Consider the following 12,827-nt stretch of genomic DNA (forward strand, 5'->3'; position numbering starts at 1 on the left):
ACACAAAAATATATACTTCTATATGTATTACTTTTAATTTATATTTTTAATAAATTTTTTTTAAACCCTTGCACGAGGCTCGAAAACATGCCGCCACTACAGGAAAAAATGACCGCCAGTTGGAGGGTTAATATATATTGCGATTAGTGTCAATAATACAAGGGTCAACGTCCCGATCACCTGAGACGGGTATAATCGATTGAGCAGATTTAAAAGTCCAACTCCAGTTCAGTATGCAAGATATGGAGGTGCGGGGTGCAGGGGTAGATAAATCTATTCCACGCTAGAATGTCTCTGCCGACTAGACGGCTCGTTCTTGAGGGGAAGTGTAGTGCCTTTTTTATTGAGGCTGAACTAATAATCTATTATAAATTACTTATTATAGAGAGTGCATACTAACCTACAGTTCAAACAATGAGTGAGAGAGAATGAGAGGGCAGAGCAATAGAACAACAAAGTCATACATTAAGTTATATGAGTGACAATGAAATTAATTTACTTGCTTAAATTCACGATTAGCGGTCTGGTAGTTTTTTGTAATATCCGTCAAAGACCTATTCGTTACAACGAGTAAACATAAACAAGTTTTAGGCCTACATCACAATAAAATTGGCAAATGAACAAAGTTATTATTAATCCAGAGCGTGATTCTATAGCTTCCGGCTCGGAGGACCAAACAATGTAGTGTATAGAAAAGAAATAAACTGAATCAATCTGTTATTTAAGAATAATTATTTTTTTAACGTTCGGAAGACCAGTCAGGTCAGTCTTCTGCTTCCGACAATTTTAAAGGAGAAATTTGAGGATAGGAAATTTCATGGACTGTGCCAAAGAAGTCTCTCACCAAGGGAAGTTGTCTTTTTCGAGCACAATCACAAGAAGAGCCCCTGGATCAGGCATACGAAATCAGAGGACGACGAGACCAGAGAGAATTCAAGGAAGTATCCAGAGGTCCTTACTGCCGGATAGTCCAGGTTTGGGGCAGAACATACACTTTGGCACGCACAACGGGCTAAGGGATGAACAAGGGATAACAAAATAGGTGTAAAACAATAAAGGAGAGTGGTTAACTAAAGAGGGTAAGATATGATAATTAACATAGAAGTGAATGTGTACTCAGACACATAGATACAGGAGTAATGTAAGAGATGTAGACATTGCTACCATACCAGTAAAAAAGATGCCGCCCCACTGACAGCCAAGCGGCGCGAGCACAGTGATGGATTTAGAATTGGTATTTGAGTGACAACAGCTGATCTCTCTCGCTCGCTTATTGATGAAACTTAATATGCATAATTAAATAAAAATATTACCAAATACAATTAAAACTAAACACCTACCAATTATATACCTACAAATTAGTCTACTGAGAAGAGATTTGTGGACCATTATATACACAAATATAATTGATCAATTACTAGCTTACCACTATATATTCAACCATGACGTTATAGTTTTTTCCTTTAATTCGATAATATTACCTAAACTAAGGTAGAATGCTAACCTATTAGCTGATAAGATTAGATGTAGTATTGTGTAAGATAAGAAACTACAACAACCAGAAATGGTTATAAAAACATTTTTAAATTTATTCAACCAAACCACAAAACAAATATCTTCTAACAGTTATCGTATTTAAAAATTTACTCCGAAAAAACTCAACACGATTCGACAAAATCAGCGTATATGTGCAGAAGATCGGTCATAAAGAAATTTTTGAGGCACGCTTCGCATAACAAACAATTCACTACAGGAATAAACCTTTGTAGAAAAGAGTGACTTGGCACAGATAAAATCAATTTTCATAGGAATGGAAACCATCATTACGAACCATTTTCCATTATCACTCCTACTTGCACTCTCGAAAATGTTTGAATGGGATACTGTGCGACCAACTTACTCACTATCAGAAAGTAGCAATTCATATTTGTAATGGACATGGTCAATTTTTTTAATCAAAGCATCGATGCATTGCATGCTCTGAATGGTTGTTTCGCAGATATTTTCCAAAGAGTTTGACTGCGATAATGCCAACATTCTTTAAAAAAAAAACTTGAACCTTTTTCAATAAAAGAGCAAGTCATTGGTTGGCTTACTTTTTCAAATCGAAAACAATTCACAACAATTTCAAACCAGGCCACATTTAAAGTCAATTGTCTTTTTTCACCCAAAGAACAAAATATCACAAATAATAGTGTTCCGCAGGGTCGATCTGGGAACAGTTTTGTTGGGGCGTATATCAACGACATCCCGGATGCGGTGCCGGCATTTTCATGTTTGCGGACGATAAAATATTTTTTCCAAGACTAAATAACGTGAAAAGTCTAAAAATTAAGACCTCAACAAGATAATATCAATTGGCAAATTTTTTCTAACAACCAGTTAAGAACTGTGATAAAAAGGAGATTCTTCGACTCAAACCCAACAGAGAGTTAACTCCTATTTCAGTTCTTGAATCAAGTGTTGTATTGGGGAAGAAAGATTGAAATGTTTGATTCCGCAGATTTTTCTTTGAATTGGTTGGACAAACCGTCTTACACGGTTTACAACATCGAAAAACTGAAAAAAAATATCCTATGGGGATTTTGTTCTAAGGAGGACAAGTAAATTGAACAATGTACACCTGAGTTGATGTACTTTGATTGAATCATATATTGATTATTCAATAGCACTTTGCCTAGGTTTTAAGACCAACCTAAATACGATTATCGTATTACTAAAAAGCCTTTAGGGCAATTTTTCGTTTACTCCCATGGGAGCATTGCCAAGATCTACTTATGGAATTAGGTATACTGACGGTATCCTGCCTTTATGTATATGAGCTAGTCATGTATATCATACATTAGAATTTAACACACCACTCCCAAAGAACTCATGGCCATAACACTAGGCACAAAACTCAATATTCTAGGTACAAATGATTAGCTTTGTTCTAACATTAACCATTGTATGTAGATCTTAAGTTTATCATGCGATACCAAATGTTGTAACACAAGTAGCCAAACTGAACAAATTTAGACGTACACGATTTATATTATTTGGTGTACCATAATTTATATCATGTGAACTCTTTGCTATACCACTTAAAAATTGCAGTTCTTCCTGTAACGTCTTGACCTACCCTTACCCTAGTGCCCAAAACTGCGTGACCTGTCTAGTGTTTTGGGAACAGGGGCCTACAGAAAAGAAACCAAGTAACCAAGAATACAAAATCAACCGACTGTCTCGACTGACTTTCAGAACAACCGAGTGGCGAGTAATGCATTTAGGTTCGTCTTGCTATTCACTTGGTTGGTTTGTTTCACTGACTCACGGACTTTCATGGGGTTGTGCCGGTTGTCAACGAAATGTCAAAACAATATTGAGTATTGACACTATTTTAATATGGAAATCATGTGGTATTTCAATTTATTTATTTGTTGTAGCGTTAACGGTAACTGTATATGAAAACTGTACTGCTTTCTAAGAAATTGGTAAGATGTATTTTTTATTATCAATCTTAAATATAATAAGGTTAGGATTATGAACTTAACCAAAAAGAACGATCAGATTTAGATTCAAATTCTATGAGAGCTCCTACAATATCTTCTAGATAGATTTGTACCTTTCCTCAGAAACATTAACCCTTTTAGTGCCATGTCAAAAATTTAAATTATTTTCAAGAATGTCTCATATTTTCCACACAGTACTACTGTAGGATGCCAGACCTACTTCAGTCATTTGCAGTGTTTTACTATTTAAATTTGTTAAAATTACAAATATTGAGGTACCTATGCTCCTAATTTTTTTTGGGTAGGGTACGATAAGCTGACCCGGGTTTTTATATTGAAGAATGTAGTCGATACCTAATATTCACATCTCAAATCCTAGACTACCAATCAATATAAAAGTACCTATAGTCCTCAATAACAATCATATGTTATAAATTAAAATATGAATTTAATATTTACAGTGATCAAACAAATTATTATAACCAAAATTAGGAAAACTGAACACAACCATATTTGCTCCTTTCACAGTTACACTTGTTTCTTTCCCACAAATTTCACATAGCTTAATGGGTTTTTTCGGTACGAGTCCAACATGTTGAAGCCACGAAAAAACATGTTTTATCATCTTTTAAAGCAATGTCATGTAGGTAGCTTTCTAAAATTGACTGCCATTTTTAACAATCAAAATTACTTATGTAAAATTGAAATGTTACCCTACGTGTATTATTTTAAAGTATGTACAGCTATTGATATAGATTATTTAAGTTAATAGTTCAAAATAATTAATCAGTATCTATTGATTATACTGATGGTTATGATTAAGTAATTTCGTTTTCTAATTTCGATATAAAAATCCAGGTCCGCTTATTGTACCCTACCCTTTTTTTCCTTGAAAAGCAGAGAAATAAATTTCTTTCTTAAAAAGTATAAAACCAGAAATCAGAAAACTATTCAATTTCATCAAGAAAAGAATAGGTGTCAAAGTATTACAATATGAAAATAATTTACATTTACATGTCATGTTTTAATGAAAACTGTTTATTGAAGTCTTGAAACTCGTCAAGGGTGTAGATGGATCTGTCTTTGAGCCAATTTAGCAGTCTTCTTTTTAAGGTTTTGGAGTCACAATTTTTGAAGTCTTGAGGAAGTAAGTTGAACAGCTTTGCCCCAGCGTAGCAAGGTTTCTTGGAGAAAAGTGCTGTCCTGTGTATCGGTAGGGAGAAGAAGTCATTACTATGTCGCGTGTGATGTTCATGGACAGCACTCATTCTGGGCAAGTTCCCGCGTGAGGCTGCGTGATTGATGACCTCGATGATGTAGATGGACACCACTGTGAGAATTCCAAGAGACTTGAAGGCTTCTCTACAGCTATCCCGAGGTTGAAGACCAGCCATGACCCGAACAGCACGCTTCTGCGCAATAAGGACTCGTTCAAGGTTGTCCATTGTAGAGCCTCCCCAGAGGATTATCCCATAAAGAAGGTGGGATTCAAAGATGGCATGATATGCAGTTTTTGTTGCAGTTGATGTGGCTACTGCCTTGATTCTCTTCAATGCAAAAACTGTAGAATTGAGTCTAGAGCATAACTGATCTACATGATCTTTCCAGGAAAGACATTCGTCCAGTATAACACCCAAATGTTTGGTTGTCCCAACCCGTTGTAAGTCTGGAGGCTCAGTCAACTCATCTTTCAGCCTTCCCAGTGCTAGGAGTTTTGTCTTAGAGGAGAGTTAAAAACAAGATCATTGCTATCACAGTACTGTTGTGCCATGCTCACTGAAATATAGGTGTTAATATCTAAGAGCTCAGAAGAGTTACTGCCAGTCAACAGGACAGTGTCATCAGCAAACATGATTGGATAACATTGATTTTCGAGGTATTTTGGCAAATCTGAAGTGAAAAGTACAAACAAGACCGGGCCCAAAACCCGAACCTTGAGGGACACCTCGTTTTGAACCATTTGTGGTTTGGACCTTACAGTTCTCTCAAATCCACACTGCACTTGTTTTATCTCGACTATCTGTCATCTCTCGCTGAGATAACTTTGAAACCACCTCAGTGTGCTTCCCTCAAAGCCCACAGAGATTCGATCTTTTGAATTATTAATCTGTGGTCTAGGGGAGTTCAAACGCTTTGCTGAGGTCAAGAAAAACACTTTGTAACAGTGATTCCTTTCTCAAGGTTGTCTATAATTTGTTCTACTAGGTCAATTAGTGCACTTGTGGTTGATTTTCCGGATATGAAACCGTGTTGTCTTTCAGGTAGAAGGTTGTTGATATTTAAGTGATCCAAGAGCCTTACCAATACTATTTTTTCAATAATTTTAGAAATAGTTGGAACAAGAGATATGGGTCTGTAATTTTGAACCTCCTGTTTGTTTCCATTTTTGTGGAGAGGATACACTTCAGATGTTTTTAATTTTGTAGGAAATTCACCCTGAGACAGAGACTTATTAATGATGTTGGTAAGAGGCTTGCTAATCTTCATTAATACAAAACTTTATCATCTTAGAGTTAATACCATCAACCCCCGCAGACGATGTTGATTTCAGCGAAGAAACAATATTTAAGACCTCCTCATGTGACGCAAAGCGGCCAGTTGGCAAGTGTTTCTCCTTGAAAAGAGTTATTCAACTGAGCAACATGTGATCTTCGAGTGTTAGTATTGTGTAACAAATTCTCAGCTGCAGTGGCAAAAAAATGTATTGAAGTGTTCAGTTACTTTGTCAAGATCACTGTCCACCTCTCCTGAAATTTCCAGCCGCCAAGTGGTCACTGGGGTTTCCGTAGAGGATGATCTCTCGTGGTTGAATGATGCTCCAGATGGCTTTTGATTTGTTGTCGATCTAGTGATGAAGGTCTCATTTGCCTCTTGTCTTAAAGTCCTCAATTTCAGGTCGTAATCCTTCTTCCTTTGAAAGGCCAATTACTTTATCCTCTTCTCTTCCGCTTGACATAAAGCTTTCTTGAGCCTCAATGAAGCTTTTTCCTGAGCTCTATAGCATCTGGATGGTAGGTTTACTTGAGGCTTGGCTCCGGTTGGTTTTCTTTGAGACGTCTTAAGAGGACAGGGCAATGTCCAGAGCAGCTGAAAAAATGTGGCTATAAAGTTAGAGTAGGCACGTTCTGCACTGTTTTCTTGGTAGACTCTTTCGCATGATTGCAGTGCAAGCAGGCTTTTTCAGATGTGAAAGATTGTCTTCATTTAAGTGCCTTCTAGTTGAGGTTGAAGACTTTTTAAGGCGAGATGGAACTTCCAAAGAAACACAGCTGTCCAGTATGATCAGAAATGCCTGTATTTGTTACTTGAACTCTTACTTCATGAGGCTTTAGGTTTGGTAAACATAAAACAAGTTGTATGTTTAAATGGCTTATGTTATCTTAGGTTAAGTACCTTTAAAAATTAAAAAAAGGCTGCAGTATAATAAGCGGCCACCAACACAATTGAATAATATCAAATCTTTGATATTCACAACCATCCAAAGGACTGGAAGCAAATTGTCAGATCAAATAACGTAATATTTATTCCAAAGAACAATATGGTTTTAATAGTTTTCGAACTTATAAATTCATTTATAAAATTTAGAAATTAAAATTTGCAACACAATCGGATTATGATTGTCGATTTTACTAATTGACAGTATTAGATTTAGTGTGCGCTATAGATGTAGTTGACACTTCCACAGTGGCACTTTATTGAGTGAGACTAACTAGTATCAATGTGATTCTAGTGTGACATAAGGCGTCTGCTGCAGTCAATATTATGTTAAATTATACCTTAAGGTGCTTATCACACTAGAAGAATATCAATTAAAATTCTCAAAATGTATTGTTCCAGATTATTAAATTTTAATGAGTTTTTTAAACTAGAAATGGATAGATAGTGTTTATTTCTTGTACTAATGGAGTGAATTTTGTTATGTTGAATCTAATATCAACATTTTTAACAGGGAAGCCACAAAAGTTTATTTCAATATTTCGACAAATCTTAATGAAAGGTAACAGCTGAAAACATGAGCACACCAAATGAAAAAGAAGAAACTGAAGATGACCTGACTGAAAATGGATCTCCTGGGAAGAAAGGCGAACTAAACCTCAGTTTAGCTCCATACGTTTTGTTGGCAGCACTGAGAGTGGTACTGACGTTGGTACCACAAACAGGTTATGTGCAGCCAGATGAATACTTCCAGTCTATCGAAATTGTAACAGGTAAGTCGCAATCTATACTATATACTCACTATGTATGTATTAACTGAAAACATTATGTTGATTCTATTATTATGTCAATAGCATTGGCTTTGACTAGGTAAATAAATAACTCTGGCTATGCCATTTGTATGTTATTAAACAGATTTATTAGATTCTTTTATAGAATGATAATAAGCCCTACTTTTGCAAATATTATGTGAAATTCAAAAATGGTCAATTACGTCAGTTATAGTCAAGAGATAGGTAAAACCAACGAATGAAATGATGCACAGAAGAATGAGTTAATGTTCTTTCACGCTCAGCTATCACGTATTGCAGCTGTTAGTTCAGTCCGTATTCATTCAATCTTCAATCCAACAATATATAATAATCACAAATATTTTGATACACAAAATCAGGTAGAGCTTATGCCATGTCTTTTCAATAAAATGAAATTACGTACTAACAACTTATTTTTAAAAATAACGGTGCATAAGATATTGTACAGTACACTTCATTTCACTAAACGTTTATAAAATAATAGTTCTTAAATTATTGTGTTGAACAATTTTTTAAAATCTAAATTTACTTGTTTACTACTTAATACTAGTTTACAAATATTTTATGAATTATATTAGGCCTTATTTAGGAAAAGGCATGTTGTAAACTTCCAAGCTTTTAAGCTTGGTTTTAAATCTGAACTAGAGTTCAGATTCTACAGAAAGAGTTCAGTACACAGTCAGTTACAGTTGTTCTGTTCTAGAGCTCTGTTAGAACAGATCATTTTGATTCCATGCAAAAACCAACTGTGCTTTAAAAAGATTTACAGAGCATGACTGCAATCTTTGCAGTAAAAAAGGCGTTGCTGCCACTATTTTGTGCTTTAATATTGACCCATTTCACTTCTTTCGTGTGCGCTACATAAGCCCTAGCTTAAAGATGTTTGTTATACACAGTATTGGGATGTTCATCGATAATATTACGTAATGAAATTAAACCTAGCATCACACTAGCTTAAAGTGGCATTAAGTGATTGGTAATAAAGTAATCACTTAATTACACCTTATTCACTTATTAATAACCATTCTACATAATAATCAATCCAAATTAATAAGTCCACAATAACACCTGTACTTGGGTCAAACTATTATTAAAAGATTTTCTTTTGCAGCATGCTTTCTATTCACTAGATGAATTACATTCATTAGGACAGTCAGTATAACTCATAAGCAAACGGTAGTGTTTTTAAGGTTTTCTTACAATTAATTTTATTATATATCATATGGGGGTTTACAGTATGAAGAAACATTGTTAATAATAGTTTTATTGTACTTGACACTATTTATTTTATATTTATACATTGTAAATAAAGACTTTTTGATTTGATTTGAGTAATCTTGACTATAAATAACAGCTTTTCGGTTTTATAAGTTACTAGAACATAACTGATCTATTTATTCAAACACAATGTTGTGTTTAATGTTGTTTAATAATTAATTATTAAACACAACTGGAGATTACATATATTTCAGAGGATATAAGTAATTTTTATTGAGTTATTAAAACCGATTTTTAATGTTACCCCATAAATTATTTATGCGCCAGCTTTTCAGTGGTTAACAAGTTTCTCTCTCTCAGAGTTCGGTTCATTGTGCAAATGAAATAAATGTTAAGTTGGCATGCTGAACCACTGAACCGTAAATTATTTTAAAACAAACCTTGAATATTTTAACATAGATTAGCTTTGTTTAGGTAACCGTTATTAATACCTGTTTTTGTGCTTGAAATTAAATAGAAAATTCTTAAACTGAATGAATGATAATATATTATGTTGTGTATATATTAACTAAGATTTAAATTTAAATTTAAAACTCTTATAAAGTATTTCAAGATTCATAAAAAATGTTTCTACACTCCAAATAAAAAAAAATTACTTTAAGACATAACCTTTTTTAATATTTAAGCACAGTATCCAAAACAGCTTATAACAAAACATGTTTTAAATTGAGTGCAACTAACATCGGATTAATGATTTGTTAGTTTATTTGGCTTGAAACATTTTAAAATTAAATAGTGAATATATTAACTTCAAAAACATCGTGTTATTGACTATTTTAGTATAGCTATTAATTGTGTTGTGTGAACAGTGCAAAATAAATAAACAAATGTTACATGTTGGAAAATATTCAGGTATGATCAGAACTATAAATAATCAAAATTAATACAAAATTATGGTTTTTGTAATAAATTACTATTTATTTCAAGGCTTACGCTAACATAATGCTTTACTTGTTAAACAGAAGACATATTCGATGTTGAAGCTTCAAGGCCGTGGGAGTTCAATGTGACCAAGCCGATCAGAAGTGCAGCCTTGCCTTACTTGTACGCTGGACTTCCGCTGTTTGTACTCAAGTGTGTGGCCCCCTTCATAAAGTTGTGGTTCGAGTACGACATGGTCACACCTTACTTCTTAGTCGTCATACCACGACTGACTTGTTGTCTGTTGTCGTTCCTGAACGATTTGTGCCTCTTTAAGTAAGTACTGATTTGTGTTTGTCCTTGTGATTGCTCGCTTAAAACCTGTTGGCATGTACCCTAACAAGTAGGCTAATAAATCTCCTAGTTGTGTTTTTTCATTAACAAAAGATACTTGATTTTCATATTGTATGTTTGAAGAGTAAAAATAGCCTGGTGATGTATTATTCAACATGTTTTAAACTGTACTGTGACTAACCTCAATGGCATATTGCAATTCCGTTCTGGATACCATACAAGAACAGGATTTATTTTGCACAGATAATTGGCTTCCCCAGGAGGGTTCACTTCTGGCTGATTTATACCTTCCAGTTGAACCTATACTGGATACAACAAAACCGATGTATCACTTAAATCTGGGCAACCGAATGGATGTTCAGGAGCGGCACATCACTAATTGCAAATGTCGAGATATTGGAGTGCAAGGCTAGATCGATAGGTTTAGTCTACTGCGGGAGATGCCTGTTGGAGTTGGTGAGGCTCCCCAAGTGTTAAGGGCTGTTGCTAGCTTAGACATAAGGGTATGTCACTCCCTGCCTGATTTGTGTTGAAACTCCACAAATTTTGTTTTAATAATATTGACTACTATTTCTAAATTTTTCCAATTGCTCCAAGAGCTTTCAATAATAATTGATATCTTGGTTATGGCACTCAAAGGGTTAAATTCTTATTTTAAGGGGGATGGACGTTTAGAAGCGTAGTAAACATGATGCATTTAAGTGCTGCAGAAGCGATAAGTGAGGGAACATTGTTGGAGCAACATTGTAGGTGAGCCATCTGCGTACCCAAGACATTAAGTCTTGGCTGTGTGGTCTAAGACTCATCTTGAACGCGGAGTTAGCCTTAGGAGTCATGGGTTTTATTCCTGCATCTGATATTAGGGATTTTTACAATCTGGAGAGAGCTACTGTTCTGTGGTAAAGCCGGTGGGAGGGCCCACCTTAAATTAAAGGTGGTTGGCTTGGGTGGAAGTTATGGAGTTCAGTGTATTCTTAACCCAGGATCAGTGTATAAGTGTACCAGAGCCAAAAACACTTGTTGCATTTTTTATCTTACTATTGAAAAACTAACCACTCAATTTGTGTATTTTATGTGTTGCAAAACATGTATTATTAAATCATAACCATAATAATAGATTTTAAGAGTTTAACTCTCAAACTGGCAGTCATGGTTTCCTCATATGGCAGACCATTTTTGGCGTTTTGTACCCGTACTTTAAAAATGTTCTAAAAAATTTATTTGTACTATAACTCTATATTTTTAATACATTATATTTTACAGGTGAATGTGAAGATAGTTATGGTATAAAAACATGCAAAAACCAATACAAAAAATATTAATACACTAAAAAAAAGTATTTTAAGTGGTGGGACTGCACTTGGTAAAGTGTGATAATGGAATAAATATTAGAATCTGAGATACCCAATTTATTGTTAATTTTATATAGTTTCAGAAAATATATAATAATTTCCAGGTTCTCCTGAAGAAAACATAAAATGTTTTGTAAAAACCATAAATAGTACAAGAAAGGCTAAATTTGTTACTATGGATACAATTATTTTAAAAAATTTACAAAAAATATAATTCTTACACTTTTATCCAAAATATATAGACATATATGGGCTAAAAATAAATGAATTTATAACCAATTTCTAAATTTTACTTTTTTTAGTTTTGAAAAGTGGTGGGACGTACCTAAAGTTGTTACTATGGGTATACAATCATTTTCAGAAATGATTTTAAGTGGAAATATTTCACAGAAAATTTTAGAATATTGGCTTAGTTTGGGGTTCCATAAAAAAGCATTAACCCGTCATCAGTCGCATGTCGGTCATTTTGACCGGCGCCCTCCATTTTCATTCACTAAACAATGAGTTGTAGTCAGATCGGTTTTCTCCCGCCATGACTTTGTTGGTGGGGATATACACAATGCAGGGGTGGGGGTGGCAGCAAAGCAGTTTGAGTCGGAGCGACCTTGAGAGTGGGCAAACAGTGCGTCTGTCGTTTTGACCGAGTGCGACTAACGGTGTGACGGTGAATCTTGACATTGTTCGGTCCTTTTGATTGAGTGCGACTAACGGTGTGACGGTGAATCTTGACATTGTTACGGTCCTTTTTGACTGAGTGCAACTAACGGTGTGGTGGTGTTTTTTTATATTAAATTGTTATTTCTTTTATACATTTTACTAAGTTACCTATCCACAATGGAGCTAAACGAAGAAGAAAGAATCGCAGCTCTCCTGCTTAGTGTTGAGCGGGAAGAAAGACAAAGAAATGTTTGAACTTCAGCAAATAATTTGTAGACAACTATTTCAAGATGTCCAGGATGATGTCATTATATAGAAATGATGACGAGGAAGTTGACGTTGTACATGATACTGATTCGGAGGAATCAGTCAGTTCTTTTTCTGAGACAACACGCCAGATACTGCCCATCATCCCCACTTCCACCACGTGGAAAAGCAATAGGACTACTTCGAGGAGCAGTCTTAGGTATACCTGGAAGAGGATTAGGTGTATTTAGAAGACCAGCGGGGTCCAATTCTGCGGAAGGAGCAGCGGGTCCATCTGGGAAACGAGCACCCGGTCCATCTACCGGTAGGAGCAGCGAGTC

The 12,827-nt window shown here is 35.0% G+C and overlaps 1 protein-coding gene across 1 annotated transcript in view; it reads left to right on the forward strand.

Moving 5' to 3' along the window:
• The first annotated feature begins 3,339 nt into the window (after positions 1–3,339).
• Positions 3,340–12,827, forward strand: part of LOC124371657 (GPI mannosyltransferase 4-like) — a 36,697-nt gene continuing 27,209 nt past the window's right edge. The window contains exons 1-3 of the mRNA XM_046829995.1: positions 3,340–3,473; positions 7,441–7,699; positions 9,979–10,213. Coding sequence (XP_046685951.1) covers positions 7,504–7,699; positions 9,979–10,213 — 431 coding nt within the window. The 5' untranslated portion in view covers positions 3,340–3,473; positions 7,441–7,503. The remainder of the gene's footprint in view (positions 3,474–7,440; positions 7,700–9,978; positions 10,214–12,827) is intronic.

This window comes from Homalodisca vitripennis, unplaced genomic scaffold (assembly GCF_021130785.1).
Source record: "Homalodisca vitripennis isolate AUS2020 unplaced genomic scaffold, UT_GWSS_2.1 ScUCBcl_1748;HRSCAF=5759, whole genome shotgun sequence".
In the NCBI taxonomy this organism is placed as follows: Eukaryota; Metazoa; Arthropoda; class Insecta; order Hemiptera; family Cicadellidae; genus Homalodisca; species Homalodisca vitripennis.